Source organism: Syngnathoides biaculeatus, chromosome 2 (genome assembly GCF_019802595.1).
Source record: "Syngnathoides biaculeatus isolate LvHL_M chromosome 2, ASM1980259v1, whole genome shotgun sequence".
NCBI classification, from domain to species: Eukaryota; Metazoa; Chordata; class Actinopteri; order Syngnathiformes; family Syngnathidae; genus Syngnathoides; species Syngnathoides biaculeatus.
This window is the reverse complement of record NC_084641.1, coordinates 10510524-10523984: the sequence shown is the minus strand read 5'-3', so window position 1 is coordinate 10523984 and position 13461 is coordinate 10510524. Positions and strand designations below refer to the sequence as shown.

General features: G+C 41.8%; 1 protein-coding gene across 2 annotated transcripts in view; it reads right to left on the bottom strand.

Moving 5' to 3' along the window:
- Positions 1 to 6685: 6685 nt before the first annotated feature.
- sema3h (sema domain, immunoglobulin domain (Ig), short basic domain, secreted, (semaphorin) 3H) overlaps positions 6686 to 13461 on the bottom strand; it is a 58123-nt gene continuing 51347 nt past the window's right edge. Inside the window, exons 14-18 of one of the 2 annotated variants that reach the window (XM_061832631.1) lie at positions 13014 to 13055; positions 12647 to 12804; positions 11158 to 11219; positions 10604 to 10746; positions 6686 to 10076 (exon numbers count right to left, since the gene is read on the bottom strand). In XM_061832631.1, coding sequence (XP_061688615.1) covers positions 9630 to 10076; positions 10604 to 10746; positions 11158 to 11219; positions 12647 to 12804; positions 13014 to 13055 — 852 coding nt within the window. In that variant the 3' untranslated portion in view covers positions 6686 to 9629. The remainder of the gene's footprint in view (positions 10077 to 10603; positions 10747 to 11157; positions 11220 to 12646; positions 12805 to 13013; positions 13056 to 13461) is intronic. The other variant, XM_061832641.1, reaches the window with a different exon arrangement.

The following is a 13461-nucleotide window of genomic DNA, read 5'->3' as shown; positions in this document are numbered from 1 at the left end:
CTTGTTTTCTCCGAGAAATGAGCTGCGATTAACAGGTGACCAGTTCAACGGCTCCATGGATGGATGGATGGATGGACGGATGGATGGATGGATGGAATAGTGCAACCTCCCAAAGTTTAACAAAAGCGGAGGAGTGTACATCGGGCCGTTACTATACTTTGACCGCTGGGTGTCAGGATTGACAAGGTTAAGAAATGCGTGACGCCTTCACAGGGGCGGCCTTATACCTTTCTGACATTTGGTCATTGGCGTCACTACTGGATGTAGCGGGACTTGTGTTTCAAAAACCAGGAAACATTTACAAAGTGAAACCTGTGTTTGTGAGTGGTTTGCAGGTCTGATGCACAGGCATGTGATCTTGGTCAGAATCTCGCCTCGGATGACATTCAAAATACAGTTGGAAAGAGTGTAGAGAATATTTACGATGAAAACATTTGTATGAATAAAATATTTCTACCCAATAATCACCGTTTGGACCCTTGTCACACCTTGATCAATATAGCAAACAAACCAATAATGGAGGATGTTTTTGAATTTGTTTAAAGTTGTAACTAGATTTATTGCATATTTTAATAGTGACTACATTGTTACTTAAAACGTAACCTATTTTGGCCCCTTGTATTAAAAAAAAAAAGATGTCTATTTTGATCAGTTGTAATTTTTTCATCAACTCTTTTTTGTTTTTTCACATTTTGTGTGTTTCAGCGTTTACTTTTGAGCTGTTTGCAAACGCCCAGGGGCTGAAATGTAAACTTTTCAATAAGGTGGTAAATATGACTAATTGATATTACTAAGATGCTATTTTTCTTTTCTACTGTATGTTTTTTGTTGAACCTCAATAACATTTAAAAAAGCTTGTAGATTTAGTTCTTTCCTTTAGCGTTAATCATATTAAAAATAATCTTCCAACAACAAAACTGTAGCTAGGAAGTGTTGAGTGGCTATTAACTCCCGGAAACCACTCACCACAATGGCTGGTGAATTTCAAGTCCTTTCATGAACCTCACATGCATGCCATGGAATGTGGGAGGAAGCCAGATTACCCAAGAAAACCCACACAAACGCAAACTTAAAGGGGAAATCCAGTGCTTTGCGTGAACAATGCATCCAATAGGTCATGTAACATGTACTCTATTTTGACAATGTGATGTGAAATCATCTCTCATTTAATCGTGTTTTGAGAAGATTTTTATCGACAATTACGAATTTTCAGGGGCGCTGCCATTTTCGCGAGTAACATGACTTACTTGCGCGGATTTGGATTATTGGATACATTGTTCATGCAGAGCACTGGATTTCCCCTTTAACACGGGAAGCTTCAGGCCGAGCTATGAAGTCAAACCCCGTGAGGCAGATGTTCTAACCACTCGTGCTGCCCAATTTAAAGTCAGTCTTTCATAATACGTCCCCCTTAAAACTCATCAATTTGACATTTAACGGGAGAACACAGACACACACATCATATTAAAAGATGTGAAAATGACTAATAAGACCGTAAAGTCACATGCGCTGGCAGCAAAGCAAATGACATGAATATTAAGCATAAAATCCCCACGGTGACTTAGTAAGTGTGGACTTAAAATAGCACTGCCTTCATTATTCTCAACATCTCCTCGGAATAAGTTACATGTGTGCGCATCATAAATCACGCTGACTTGCCCTCTAACGAAATGGCGCTTGACATCATTTAAGGGAGTGGAAAGTAGGCGTACGTGGACAGACCGCCACCGCCGCCGCCGCAGCAGCTACTCAGTGAAGACGCAGAGGAAGATGTCACCACATGAAAGGTGCTTGTGAAAAAAAGTGTAATGGAGCCCAGCTGCTCCCTCTTTCCCTCCCCGGGTCTTTGTCAGTGGGAGAGCGACCGCTTGATCTCATTTGCTCCCTTTCCACTTCTGTGACAAGCCTCAAAGTCCTTGATAATTAACCAAACGCAATTACAACACTCCGATAGGTCCCCTCAATCGTTTTCACAGTTCCCCTTCAGGGGGAAAAAAAACAAAAAACAAAAAACAAACAATCAATCAGTGGCTACTGTGATGAGTCAGCAGCTTTGCCAAAGCTCCAAAAACGTTTTAACTTGCAATGCAAGTGGTCGAGAAGACCGTGAGATGCATTCAAAGTCACGCAAGAGATAAACAATCACTGTTGGTCTGCAAGTCCTGGGACCTTCCTGGCTGCTTTTGAGCATCACCGCTGTGGACTTGACGGTGTAAAAATCCATCCATCATCAAAAGTTCCTGTGAAGTGAAATTAATGTCACACAACCCAGAGAAGCGTGTCTTTAACAACCCTGTCTAAATAATAATGGGGGTGGGAAAAGTGTACAAAATGATGCTTAAAGACATGAAAAAGGCTCCAAGACGATGTGGACGTGTGCTGTCAATGTGATGAAGGCACGCCCCACTCAACTGTCAGATGTCAATCAAATACCAGATATTTTTCTCATGCCTACGCAGCATTCCATACATGTTTGAGCGACGAAAATACTTTAGATACATCTAAAGCCTTCATTGCCGGGAAAATATCCCACCGGGAAAACATTGTCTCTGTCGTTGTGCAGTTAATCAATGAGGCATTGATTTCCTCCACCCCCCACACACAGGCTCCTTGTTTTCCAAATTTCTTCTTCTTTCTGGTCATCTGCTCCTTTCATAACGATCGTATCATGTTTTTCTGATTCAATAACATTGTATGTGGAGGCTCAGAACTCAACACAGGGCCGCAGTTTTTCTACTGCAGTGCGTCGGTCATTGTGATGTACTTACAGCGAATGCTTTGTTGCGTGTGGCGAATTGTGCTGACTTGTTTTTTTTTCGCGATGGTGCACTTCAGTTGGTTTCAGCCACATCGCTCGGTGTATGGCTGACTTAAAAACTTGCAGTTCCACCGGTTTACCAATGTGAATGAAGAACCCCCCCCCAAATTTTTATGTAGTGGGGAAGAGGTGATTCATCCTGGGTGCAAGTGGAAAACAAAGCGGTCAGAGCATATAACTCCAATCCTAAAGTCCTTGCACTGGCTTCCAGTCAGCTTTAGAATAGATTTTAAAGTTCTGCTACTGGTCTATAAATCACTAAATCATTTAGGTCCCAAATACATTAAAGAAATGCTTACGAAATACAAACCCAGTAGAGCTCTGAGATCGACTGACTCAGGTCAAATAGTGGAGAGCAGAGTCCAAAGCAAACGTGGTGAAGCAGCATTTAGCTATTATGCTGCACACAAATGGAAGAAGCTGCCAATAGAGGTGAGGTCAGCCCCAAGTGGGAATGTTTTTAAATCCAGGTTGAAAACTCTTCTTTTTTCCTCATGCTTTTTCGAATATATCCACATTTTGAAAAGTATTTTTTAAAAATATTTTGTTTGTAATTTTTATTGTTTTTATCCCATTTTAAATGTTTTATCTCTTTGTTTTCAAATACTTTTAATCATGTAAAGCACATTGAGTTTCCTTGTGTATGAAATGCGCTATACAAATAAATTTGCTTTGCTTTGCTATATAGCCACAACTGAGTTGAATTCATTCTTTGCACATGTTTTTCACACTGGCTTCAAATCCTGGCCCCTCAGGTGTCCATTGAAGACTCTAAATTGTCTATAGGTGTGAATTGTGAAGTATGAATGGTTGGGTGTGCATATGCACCCTACGATTGGCTGGGAATCAGTTCAGGGTGTATCCTGCCTCCTGCCCAATGACAGCTGGGATGGGCTCCAACCTACGTGCAACCCTAATGAGGATACATGTTACAAAAAAATGAAAGGATGGATGAACTTTTAAAACGCTTCTTTTCAAATGACCTGTGCCCACCCATAAAATCTCAAATGAAACGAGTCAGATCTTTTGTTATCTGTCTATTTCTAAAAAAATGTCTGTGAGCTGGCTGCTCTGAACATTTATTTTAAGCTAATATATGTGGTAACTTCCTACCACAATGAGTTTATATCCAACTAAGAAATAAGCATATAGCCTGGGTGAAGATCCAGAGCCACTTTCTCCTCATAGTGTGTCACCCCTGTAGTGTCACATTAAGGCCGAAATGTAAGTGGAGCTGCGTTCAATTTTTTTAGCTGCAAAATGAAGCAACATACTTGATTGCTTTGGCGTGGTGGTGGTGGCACAGGGGATATTTGTGTTTGGTGATGCATCCATGTGCCACATACACGCAGTGAGGTGAACGAACCGCTGTCTCTTCGAGTCAAAATACATTTGTCTTTATGGGCACTTCCAAGTATTAGCAAGCAATTTAGTAACACCACACACTGTTCCCATTTATCATAGTAACAAAAGACACATTTCACATTGGTACAGCACTACGCATGTGGGCTGGCGAAGTTGTACAAAGCAGTGCCTCCCCAGAAAACTGGTTGATTGCAGTGAAAGTTTCCAAAGTTATACAATATTGAGTATGATCAACTATTTCTGGAAAGATTTGCAATTAAAAGTAAAACAAAACAACACAAAACTGAGCAAACAGTGTGTGAAAGCAACGAGTGGCTGTGCAAATGTGAAGTGACCAGAAATTAGCAAGACAGCTGTTGCTCAGTAAGTGCGAAACTGTAACAATCACAATTAACAATCTTTGATAGCCGGTTAACATCCATTTTACCCGAAGCAGTGCCTGTGAGACAGCTAGTTCAGACACCAGAACAGATCGCAAAGTAGTTGTCGCGTACCAACTCACTATACATACACGGCATTTGGATCATTTTAAAACAAGACCGAAAACTTTGTATATACATTCAGGATATCGAAGCCTGTACTATTTACTGTATCAGTTTATGACTAACTAAAGCAAACAAGAACTTCACAAACGCTTACCAGTCGATATTTCCAACAAGAGGCATATCCTTCATGATGGGTCTGACTGCTGCGTCGGCTTCTTGGTGGCCAGCTACTTCGTCTGAATTTGAACGTGTGCGCTGTCTAACTGGCTCAAACTGAACACCTTTAACGCCTTCATAAAGTTCAAATTCTTCACCGTCTTCGTGGGACCCTTCAGAATAGGGTTCATTGCTCAAATTATCGGAAAATTCATCGGCGTTCTTACAGTATATTCCTGCGGGATCCGTGTTGTTGTCACAATGTTCTACGTCACGTCCCTGATCGGCTTTTTCCGCAACGTTTCCGTCGTTTTCCGGCGGACACAGCAATCTGCGATCATTTGTTGCAGATAATCGAAAAATAAAAATGTTTCCTTCATAACGGATTTAAGATTCGTATTCAGCATAAAAACGGTCTAATATTAGCGAAAAGAAGGTGCATTTGGTTCTTGACATACACTTTAAGGGCTATTATCAGCTTTTAGAATGGACAGATGGGTAAGGTGATTTTTACCGCAGATGAGTTAAAAAAACAAGTTCACATAATGAAATACAGTTGTATTTATAATCAATGTAATTGCAATTAATTTAACATCCACACAGCTATTTTCAATACTGTTTATTCTCACGGGGGTCCAAGTGTCCTCAGCCCTGTTCCAGCTGACTTCAGGCAAGAAGCGAGGTACACCCTGCACTGGAGGCTAGCCAATCGCAGGGCTCATATACACAAACAGCCATTCACACCCACACTTTCGGACAATTTAGTCCTCAAATAATCAAACACATATTTGTGGAATATGGGAGGAAAACAGATTACCGGCAGAAACCTCTTGCAGTCACGGGGAGAACATGTAAACTACAGCAGCCCCCGTGTGGCACGTGAGCCATACTTTGCCCACACCTACAGTTGCTGTATCTACAAGTGTGTTTGACAGCTGCCTCAGTTAAACAGAACGGCTCACACACCCATCCTCATTTTTGACATTTCAACAGCTCAACAAAAGATCCTCTGGGATGTCGCAACACAAATGGTTCTCTTCACGCAGCCATTGATTGGTGGCTCCCTGTGCTTGCGTGTGCTCAATAAATAATCACAAAGGCGGCCATTCTTCATTTTCACAATTGCTGGGTCTGACTTGATTGCGTTATATTTTTTCAACAGTTTAACCATCGGGTCCGTTTGCAAACATGAGGTGCACCTCTTGCGCAAGGATTCTTCGGCTCGGAACGCAAAAAGTAGTCCTGCACAGTTGATTTCATGACCAAAAAATAGCCTGCTAATGTGTGGAAAGACAAATAACCAATTCATCAATAGCGATGCAGTGAAGCTTTTCACTTCTTACCCGACAGATAACAATGCCACATTTTAATCTGTTTGGTGGGTAGAGTTTGTGAAGAAGGGATGCATCTATGAGATAAGCCCACAGGGTACATTTCATCCATCCATCCATCCATCCATCCATCCATCCATCCATCCATCCATCCATCCATCCATCCATTTTCTGTGCCGCCTGTCCTCATTAGGCTCTCAGATGAGTTGGAACCTATCCCAGCTCACGTTGGGCAAGAGGCGGGATACAACCTGGACTTATCGTTGGCCTTCCTTTTTCATTAAATCAACATGGCTGAATGATCAGGATAAATTATTTGGTTACATTGCCTTGAGGAGAGACCTGTGGCATCGACTTGAGTGGAAGTCATCAAATATCGTTCCTACGGGTCACCTCAGAGTGATCCAAGTTGAATCAGTTCAGCTTTGGACGACACGTTTTGTTCTTTTACTGTAAATGAACAACTCGACTGTCTTTTGAGAATATTGCTATTTATTTATTAAGCAACTGATCAAATGTTCTCTGCATGGTCCAAGGACTGCATGCCTGCAGACTCATCTAAAGAGAAAACAGATTGTCAACAAATGAAATTAAAAAAAAAAAAAAGTCTTTCAGCTTTTATAAAGGAACACACAGTGCTTATGAGGTGAAAAAGTTTGCAGTTCATTAAGGGCTGGAAACTTTTCCTGAATGTGTGAGCCCACAACTTGTGCGGGAAATAAATATGCTGAGAGAAAAAAAATCATGTGAAACAGTTTTGTTAGTTTAACACTTTTAAAATTGAGAAAACTGCCATTTTTTCCCCAACAACTTCCCTGGGTTCCATCACAAGATTTGCTTTATTTTACAAAATGTACATTGGATCACCAGCGATTCTTTTGCTCATCTGCTGGGACTTTTCCAAAACGTGTCAGACATAAAATAAAACATGCACGTCCTGTACAGAGTCCACAGACAATCCAGTTGCGGGTCCTCGTGCAAAGTCATCCATGTTGGATAGAACTTTGTCCAATGTCTCTTTGCGATGCCGCTCTTAAGTCTGCACACTAAAATTGCAAACACACATTCTCAAAAACAATTTAAACACAATCACGGACCTCTGTGTGGTTAGCGAGACGACTTTATAACCCAGATATTGACTCTTAATACTATAAAAGTTCACTTAAAAGAGTGTGTGAGCGTCTTGAGTGTAGCAACAACACCCCAATAATGATTCCAAAGGAGCAATGCATACAGTTCAACCACCATTTTCAGGAAATTCAATTGAGCCTCCAAAGGGTGAAACTTCACGTTTTACATTTACTTTGGCTTTTTATGACGACCACAGAAGCGTATCAGTGATGTCAAAGAAAAACAAAATGTATGTCCTGGCTGCGCAGTACAATACATACAACCAAGAGGATAATACAGAAGGAAGAAATGTACATCAGTGGCCTGGATTTTTATGAAGTGATTACTCTCCCAAGAACATGCAGTAATCTAATCGCATGTACATCACACAAATCACTGTTTTAACGCTGTGCTTTTTTTTATAAAAAAATTTATAGGGAGCTAATTGTTTTTGACCGCATTGGTTCCTCTGTACTCTTTTTTAAAGCAACATTTTTTAAGCGTGGTGTCATTATCTTGGACCAGCCTGGACACATCATGTGTTTTCTTAATGAATGCACATTTACAGGACTTCATTTTTGCATTCATAAACAAAGGCCTCCTAAAGTTATTGATGCTTCATCGCTGTCGGGGGAACACTTGAGCAAGGAAGATCCCAATTGTTCTTTACGATGACTTTAAAATGATAACTCCCATGTCTATTGTCATGACGCCGCCAATCAATTAAAAACTCCTCAGTGCCATTACCTGTTAAATACTGTACAATATAAATGACGTGACCCAGAAGTGCTTTTATCCTTTAGCGTGACACACCCTTCTACTGTTGACATTTTTATCCCTTTAAAGATAATAGAATGAAGCTCACATTTAAGATGGACGATAAATGTTGCTCCTTTGCAGTCCTTATGATGTGCTAGTGTCCTTAATGTGAGTGCCACCAAATCAATGATTTCACATCTATGTAAAGTATTTGCCTTATGGCTCCTCCATTTGGGATGGAAGATCCAATTGTCCACAACAGTTCATTTCATTGACAATAACACCCAAAAAAAAAAGAAAAAAACTAACTAAAAACCTGAGTATGGCATTGTCACGAAATACACCACTCACAAGAAGTTAGTGAGATTCGTCTTTCAAGTAAAATTTCAGAACGAACTTATTAACTATAACCTTTAGGAGTGAAATTGATTTGACCTTCTCAGAACTTTTGAAATGTAAGTTATAGATATAGATGGATCAAACACCTACTGTGAATTTTCCCATTCAGCTACTTGTTAGATAAAATTACACAAAAAGCATTGAAAAATTTAACAGTTGGACACGCATTTAAAACTTTATAGACGTCAAATTCTGTCTATGTAAGAGCGCATTTTAAATTCCTCCTAAAATCTCGCTGGAAAGCCGAGGATCTCTTCTTTTTGTGAGTAGCATATTTGAGTATGGTAATCACGACAATTGCGACGTAAACAAGTGTGGAAGCGGGTTCGTAGCTGGGAACATGCACAAGCACAAAAACGGATCCTTGAGGAGCAAACGTTTTTGTTATTTTTTTTACATGTGGAATATTTACGTTGAGATCATGATCCCCTATTCAGTCAAAGTTTGATGAAGACATATCCCTCGTGATTACTTCCTTAGTTGCTAAACAGTCAACAACACTGCTCGACAAATGTCTTGTTATTGTTGTCTAGGTCACTTTGACATTTGTCACTATAGCGGGATAAAAAGAAGAATGCCTTTTTTAAAGATGGGAAGGGCATGCAAATGTTTTTGCCTATGTACAGAGTGGGCTAGAATTACTGTCGGACTTGGTAGTCATATTTCTACGTATGATTTGTTTGTGCATTTTAGTGTAGTTAGTTGATAATGAGCTTAGCAGCTTGTTAAATCTAAAAAAAAAATAAAATACAATCCGAATTTGATTCGCTATGCCTCAGCTTTCAGAAATATGTTCATGTGTGATCAGGTTTCTGAAACGTGAGAGTGAAATTTGGAGAGCAATGGGTGCAATCTTATAGGCCACAAGGACCCACGAGAAAGATCGTTGCGAGGATTTTCAAATTATTTGACAAAACCGATATTGCTGCGGAGCCCAAAACAAATGGACGGCCAAGATCTGTTCAAATGAAGATAAAGAACACTTGAGAACTGAGTTGGACAATTCTCCACGAAAAACATCAAGACTTGAAGGACTTCTCTTGCTCGACGATATGCAACTGTACTCTCATATCCTTCGTTTCTTCTATGGATTCACGCCTGTATATGGTATTATACTCCTCTACTAGTTGTATATGTACAATTAGGTGAGTCATGAATTCTGGCCCACCCTGTACAACGTTGGCGTGCGTCTGGTCCGTGACATATTCAAGCACTCCTCGGCGCTCTCTGCTGCGGCTTGCTCCTGCTCTTCCGACCCGCCACCCTCACTCCTCCACCCCCTCCTCCTCCTCTTTCTCCCCCGTGCTTGTGTCTCTCTGCCCTCTCTTTCTCCTTGGCGGCCTTCGCCACCAGGTCGCTGTGGCGACGGTGGTTACGAGGCGGGCGGTACCCGATAGCGCGGCAGTGCTGGCCCAGGTTCCTCGAGTGAACCAGCGCAACCGTGTCGCCGTACCAGGGCTGATGCGATGATGCGGACCAGGTCGTCGTCAGCCGCTCGGACGAGGGGCTCCAGACCGCCAGGTGGACGGTGACGGCGGTCCAGTGGTAGCCGTGCTCCTCCACCTGGCAATGGTAGACGCCGCCGTGAGATAGACTGGCCCGACGGATAAGGACACCTCGCTCGATCACCACCACCTGCTCAGCCGACAGCACCTGCGGGGGAAAAATTGTCCAAAGGAAGAGATGGCTCAAGTCACATGCCAATGGACCGCCACCATGCGTTACTAGAAACGACAGAAGAATGTGTAGAGCCCCAGACGTGAAATTTTTTGACAATATGGATAGTGTGCAACACAAAAAAAAAACATATACTGAGTGATGGTTTTGTAACTTTCAAAACTCATAAACTGGTACTCTACTGATTTGAGGCCACAGAGTACGTACAATCTGTGTGTGCCTCCTGGGAGGTGTCTGTTGTAAGATCTGTTCATTTTCTTTTGTGACTGCTGTTGACTTATTGTTGATTTGGCCATGTTGTACTGAGCAGAGCCACTTCCCTGTTTTACACTGAGTTCCATTTGCAGTTTTATGGTCATCATCACAGTTTTCCTCCTCACAGGTGTTATCACTTTTGGCTCCCCAGGGGAATTCTTCCCCAAAATGTCAAACTCCAATCTTTACAGACGTGTTACGAGCTGGACTCCCACTATATTTCTTCGATTTGACTTGAACATGTGTACCTGGTTTAGTTCAGGGCTGTTCTCTCCGGCTTGCTTGTACCATGTAACAGCAGCATGCCTGGAACGTGGAAGGCACTCTAGGTAGGTGCTGTTGCCCTCGGCAACCATCATCAACCTCTGCTCGGCCTCCACCTGCAGCCCGGCTGACACAGAGCAAGGAAGAGATGGAAATACATTCAAGTGAGTTGGGGTTTCATGGACATTTTTGCATCGTGTTGCTGTCCAAACGACAGACGCAAGGTCATTATAAGCTTGTCTGGATAGCTACCATGACAACAACTTTATCTATATCATGGGAGCCATTTTTAAATTGCAAAGATAAATACAAGAGAAATGTTCAGCACAAAAACAAACAAAAGTGTGAAATTTGACCCTTTTGACAACAAGGATTTTTGTTTAGAACCGGTCTTAAACCCAATTGTAAATGTGAACAGATGATGTTGTAGTGTAGTTCAGCAGGGATCGGTAATGGGCTGAGCCAACTCAGAATGTTACTGGCCCAACGGTGGCCTCAGGTTGCACATATGTATGCACGGGCAAAAATAGACCTTTACCTCCTTGTCTGACACACTGAGTCAACGGATCCTCTTCCTCGCCCAGGTGTCGAGCATTCCTCCTGTAAGAAGAAAACCCAACACTAAATGTCACATCCCGTTACAGGCTTCCAACTCTCTTCAAGACACCTTTTATGAAGACTCTTACGGGACATTTCCAATTAATATGACAAATGATTTATCGCATCGTTTCGATGTTCAGTCAAGTAAAGCTAAGAACTGTTGTGATGACATCAGGCATTCAAAGCTCTTGTCAAAATAAATATGGACAGCATTGGCGCAAAATTGCTTCCGTAATGCAGCCTTGTCCAAACTGACTAATCCATAAATCACGATATGAAGGTAGCCTAGAAGCTTCATACTCACACATAAATGAAAATAGAGGAGTGTTGACACTCATTTCCTGGACAACAAAACATTTCCAGGATATTTAATTTTTCCACCCTATCATTTCCATGTGTCTTCCATAACTGAGAATATTCTCTCATCAATTTCCATGGTTTTCCAAAAAGTTATAGGAAGGTCGTATTTCATCTACCATTTCAACCGATGCGAATATAAAGCATTTCTGCAAATTACAAAAAGGTTTTGCGACAGTGTGACTTCCATCCGTCCGTCCTCCACCACTATCCTGTTCAGTGAGCTATCATTTCTACAAGAGGTGGAGAACGGTATTTGGACTAGGTGCAGGGCAACTGCAGGACACATTTAGACAAACAGCCACTCATAATGATACAGAAACTACTTAAATTAAGAGTATTTATGTATGTATGCTATGTATGCTTTGGGAACACGTGTGGGTACAAGCACAGGAAAAACACGCAAAGTCCAAACAGACAATCCCGGGTCAAGATTCAAGCTCAGATGGTTTTGACTGTGATGTAGATGAAATCTAACTTAAAGTACAAACATTTCTTCTCACTTTCCTGACATGAAAAAAAAAACAAGATTAGATGTATATGTTCCTCTATGTATTCATTGTCTATATAAATCTTTACCTTTACCACTTTCCAATTAGATATAACTTTCGCTGGTGGTATGAGAAAAACAGAATCTCCAGGTTGTGAATCACCGGTGTTTTCCGAGCACTCCGCTCCATTGTTTTCCCCAAGGCCTGAGTTGATTGGAACGTAGAAGCTGCGTGACCGTCGCACTAGATGAGGCTGGGGCGACACAGAGAAGCTCTCGTCGGGTGCCTCAATTTGCTCAGCACATTTTTACAGCCCTCTCGCATTATTAGATTGGGAGTTGGCAAAGAGCAAGGAAATGGGGGCAGACAAAGGAGGCGTCGGGTGGGGATCTGTGGTGATGGAAAATGTTCACCAGAGAGATCTGAGTTCGATTGTAATCTAAAGCAGGCTTCAAAAGGCCAAGGCTGCTTGACACAATTCCATCCTCATGTGTTTCTGCTCTGCTTCTTTGATTTTTGAGTATCAAGGACAAATTCTGTGTGGTTTGCTGTCCGACAGATTGGAAGTAGGACTCGTACCTTCGCACGGTAGGCATGTAGGGGCTGCAGGCGTGGCCGTCCCATGTGCAGTACGGGTCTCTGGCCAGGCAGCACTCGGCACAGGCTTCTCCGTATAGTTCACACTGGTACAAGCCCAGCTGGGAGACCCCTTCCCTGGATCCCACAAACAACCACTGCTGCAGGGAGGGAACGAGGAAATGTCAGTGTGCAGGGCTCTACGCGTGTGTGAGTGCATTTGTGTCATCTCTTGATGAGTTCTTTGACTCCCGTCGGGTAACCATAGCGACTGTCATTCTAGGTGTGGACCTGAGGTATGCGCGTGTGCGTGTGTCTTATTGAGCGAGTAAGGAAAGTATGTTTTGTCCGACTGTGTTTCATCTGTTACCTTTTTCTTGGAGAGTGTCATCACAGTCACTGGTGATTTGTCCTGTGAGGAGAACACAAAATAAATGACAGTCACTCAAGAAAAAAAAATATATATATTAAAAGATACCACTACCCCTGTGTTTCTTTCTACATGTAATGTATATGTATGTAATATATCATATTTTATTCCCGGGTTACACTTAAGCAAAAAAATAGCCAGACAAACCATACTCTCTGGTCAATTGAAAAGACACCAAAGATAAATGTAGAAAAAAAATCTCTGCGCATTGCAACAGAGGATTATTTCATAAAGACTAAAGGGGGGCAGCCTTCACACCACAAGATGTGGAATAATATAGTTGATCCCCACTCCCTGGGAGACTAAACTTTGTTATGTAGTTAAAATAGATCCAAAAAAAATAATAATCTTCTTCTTCTTTTCCTTTCGGCTTGTCCCGTTAGGGGTC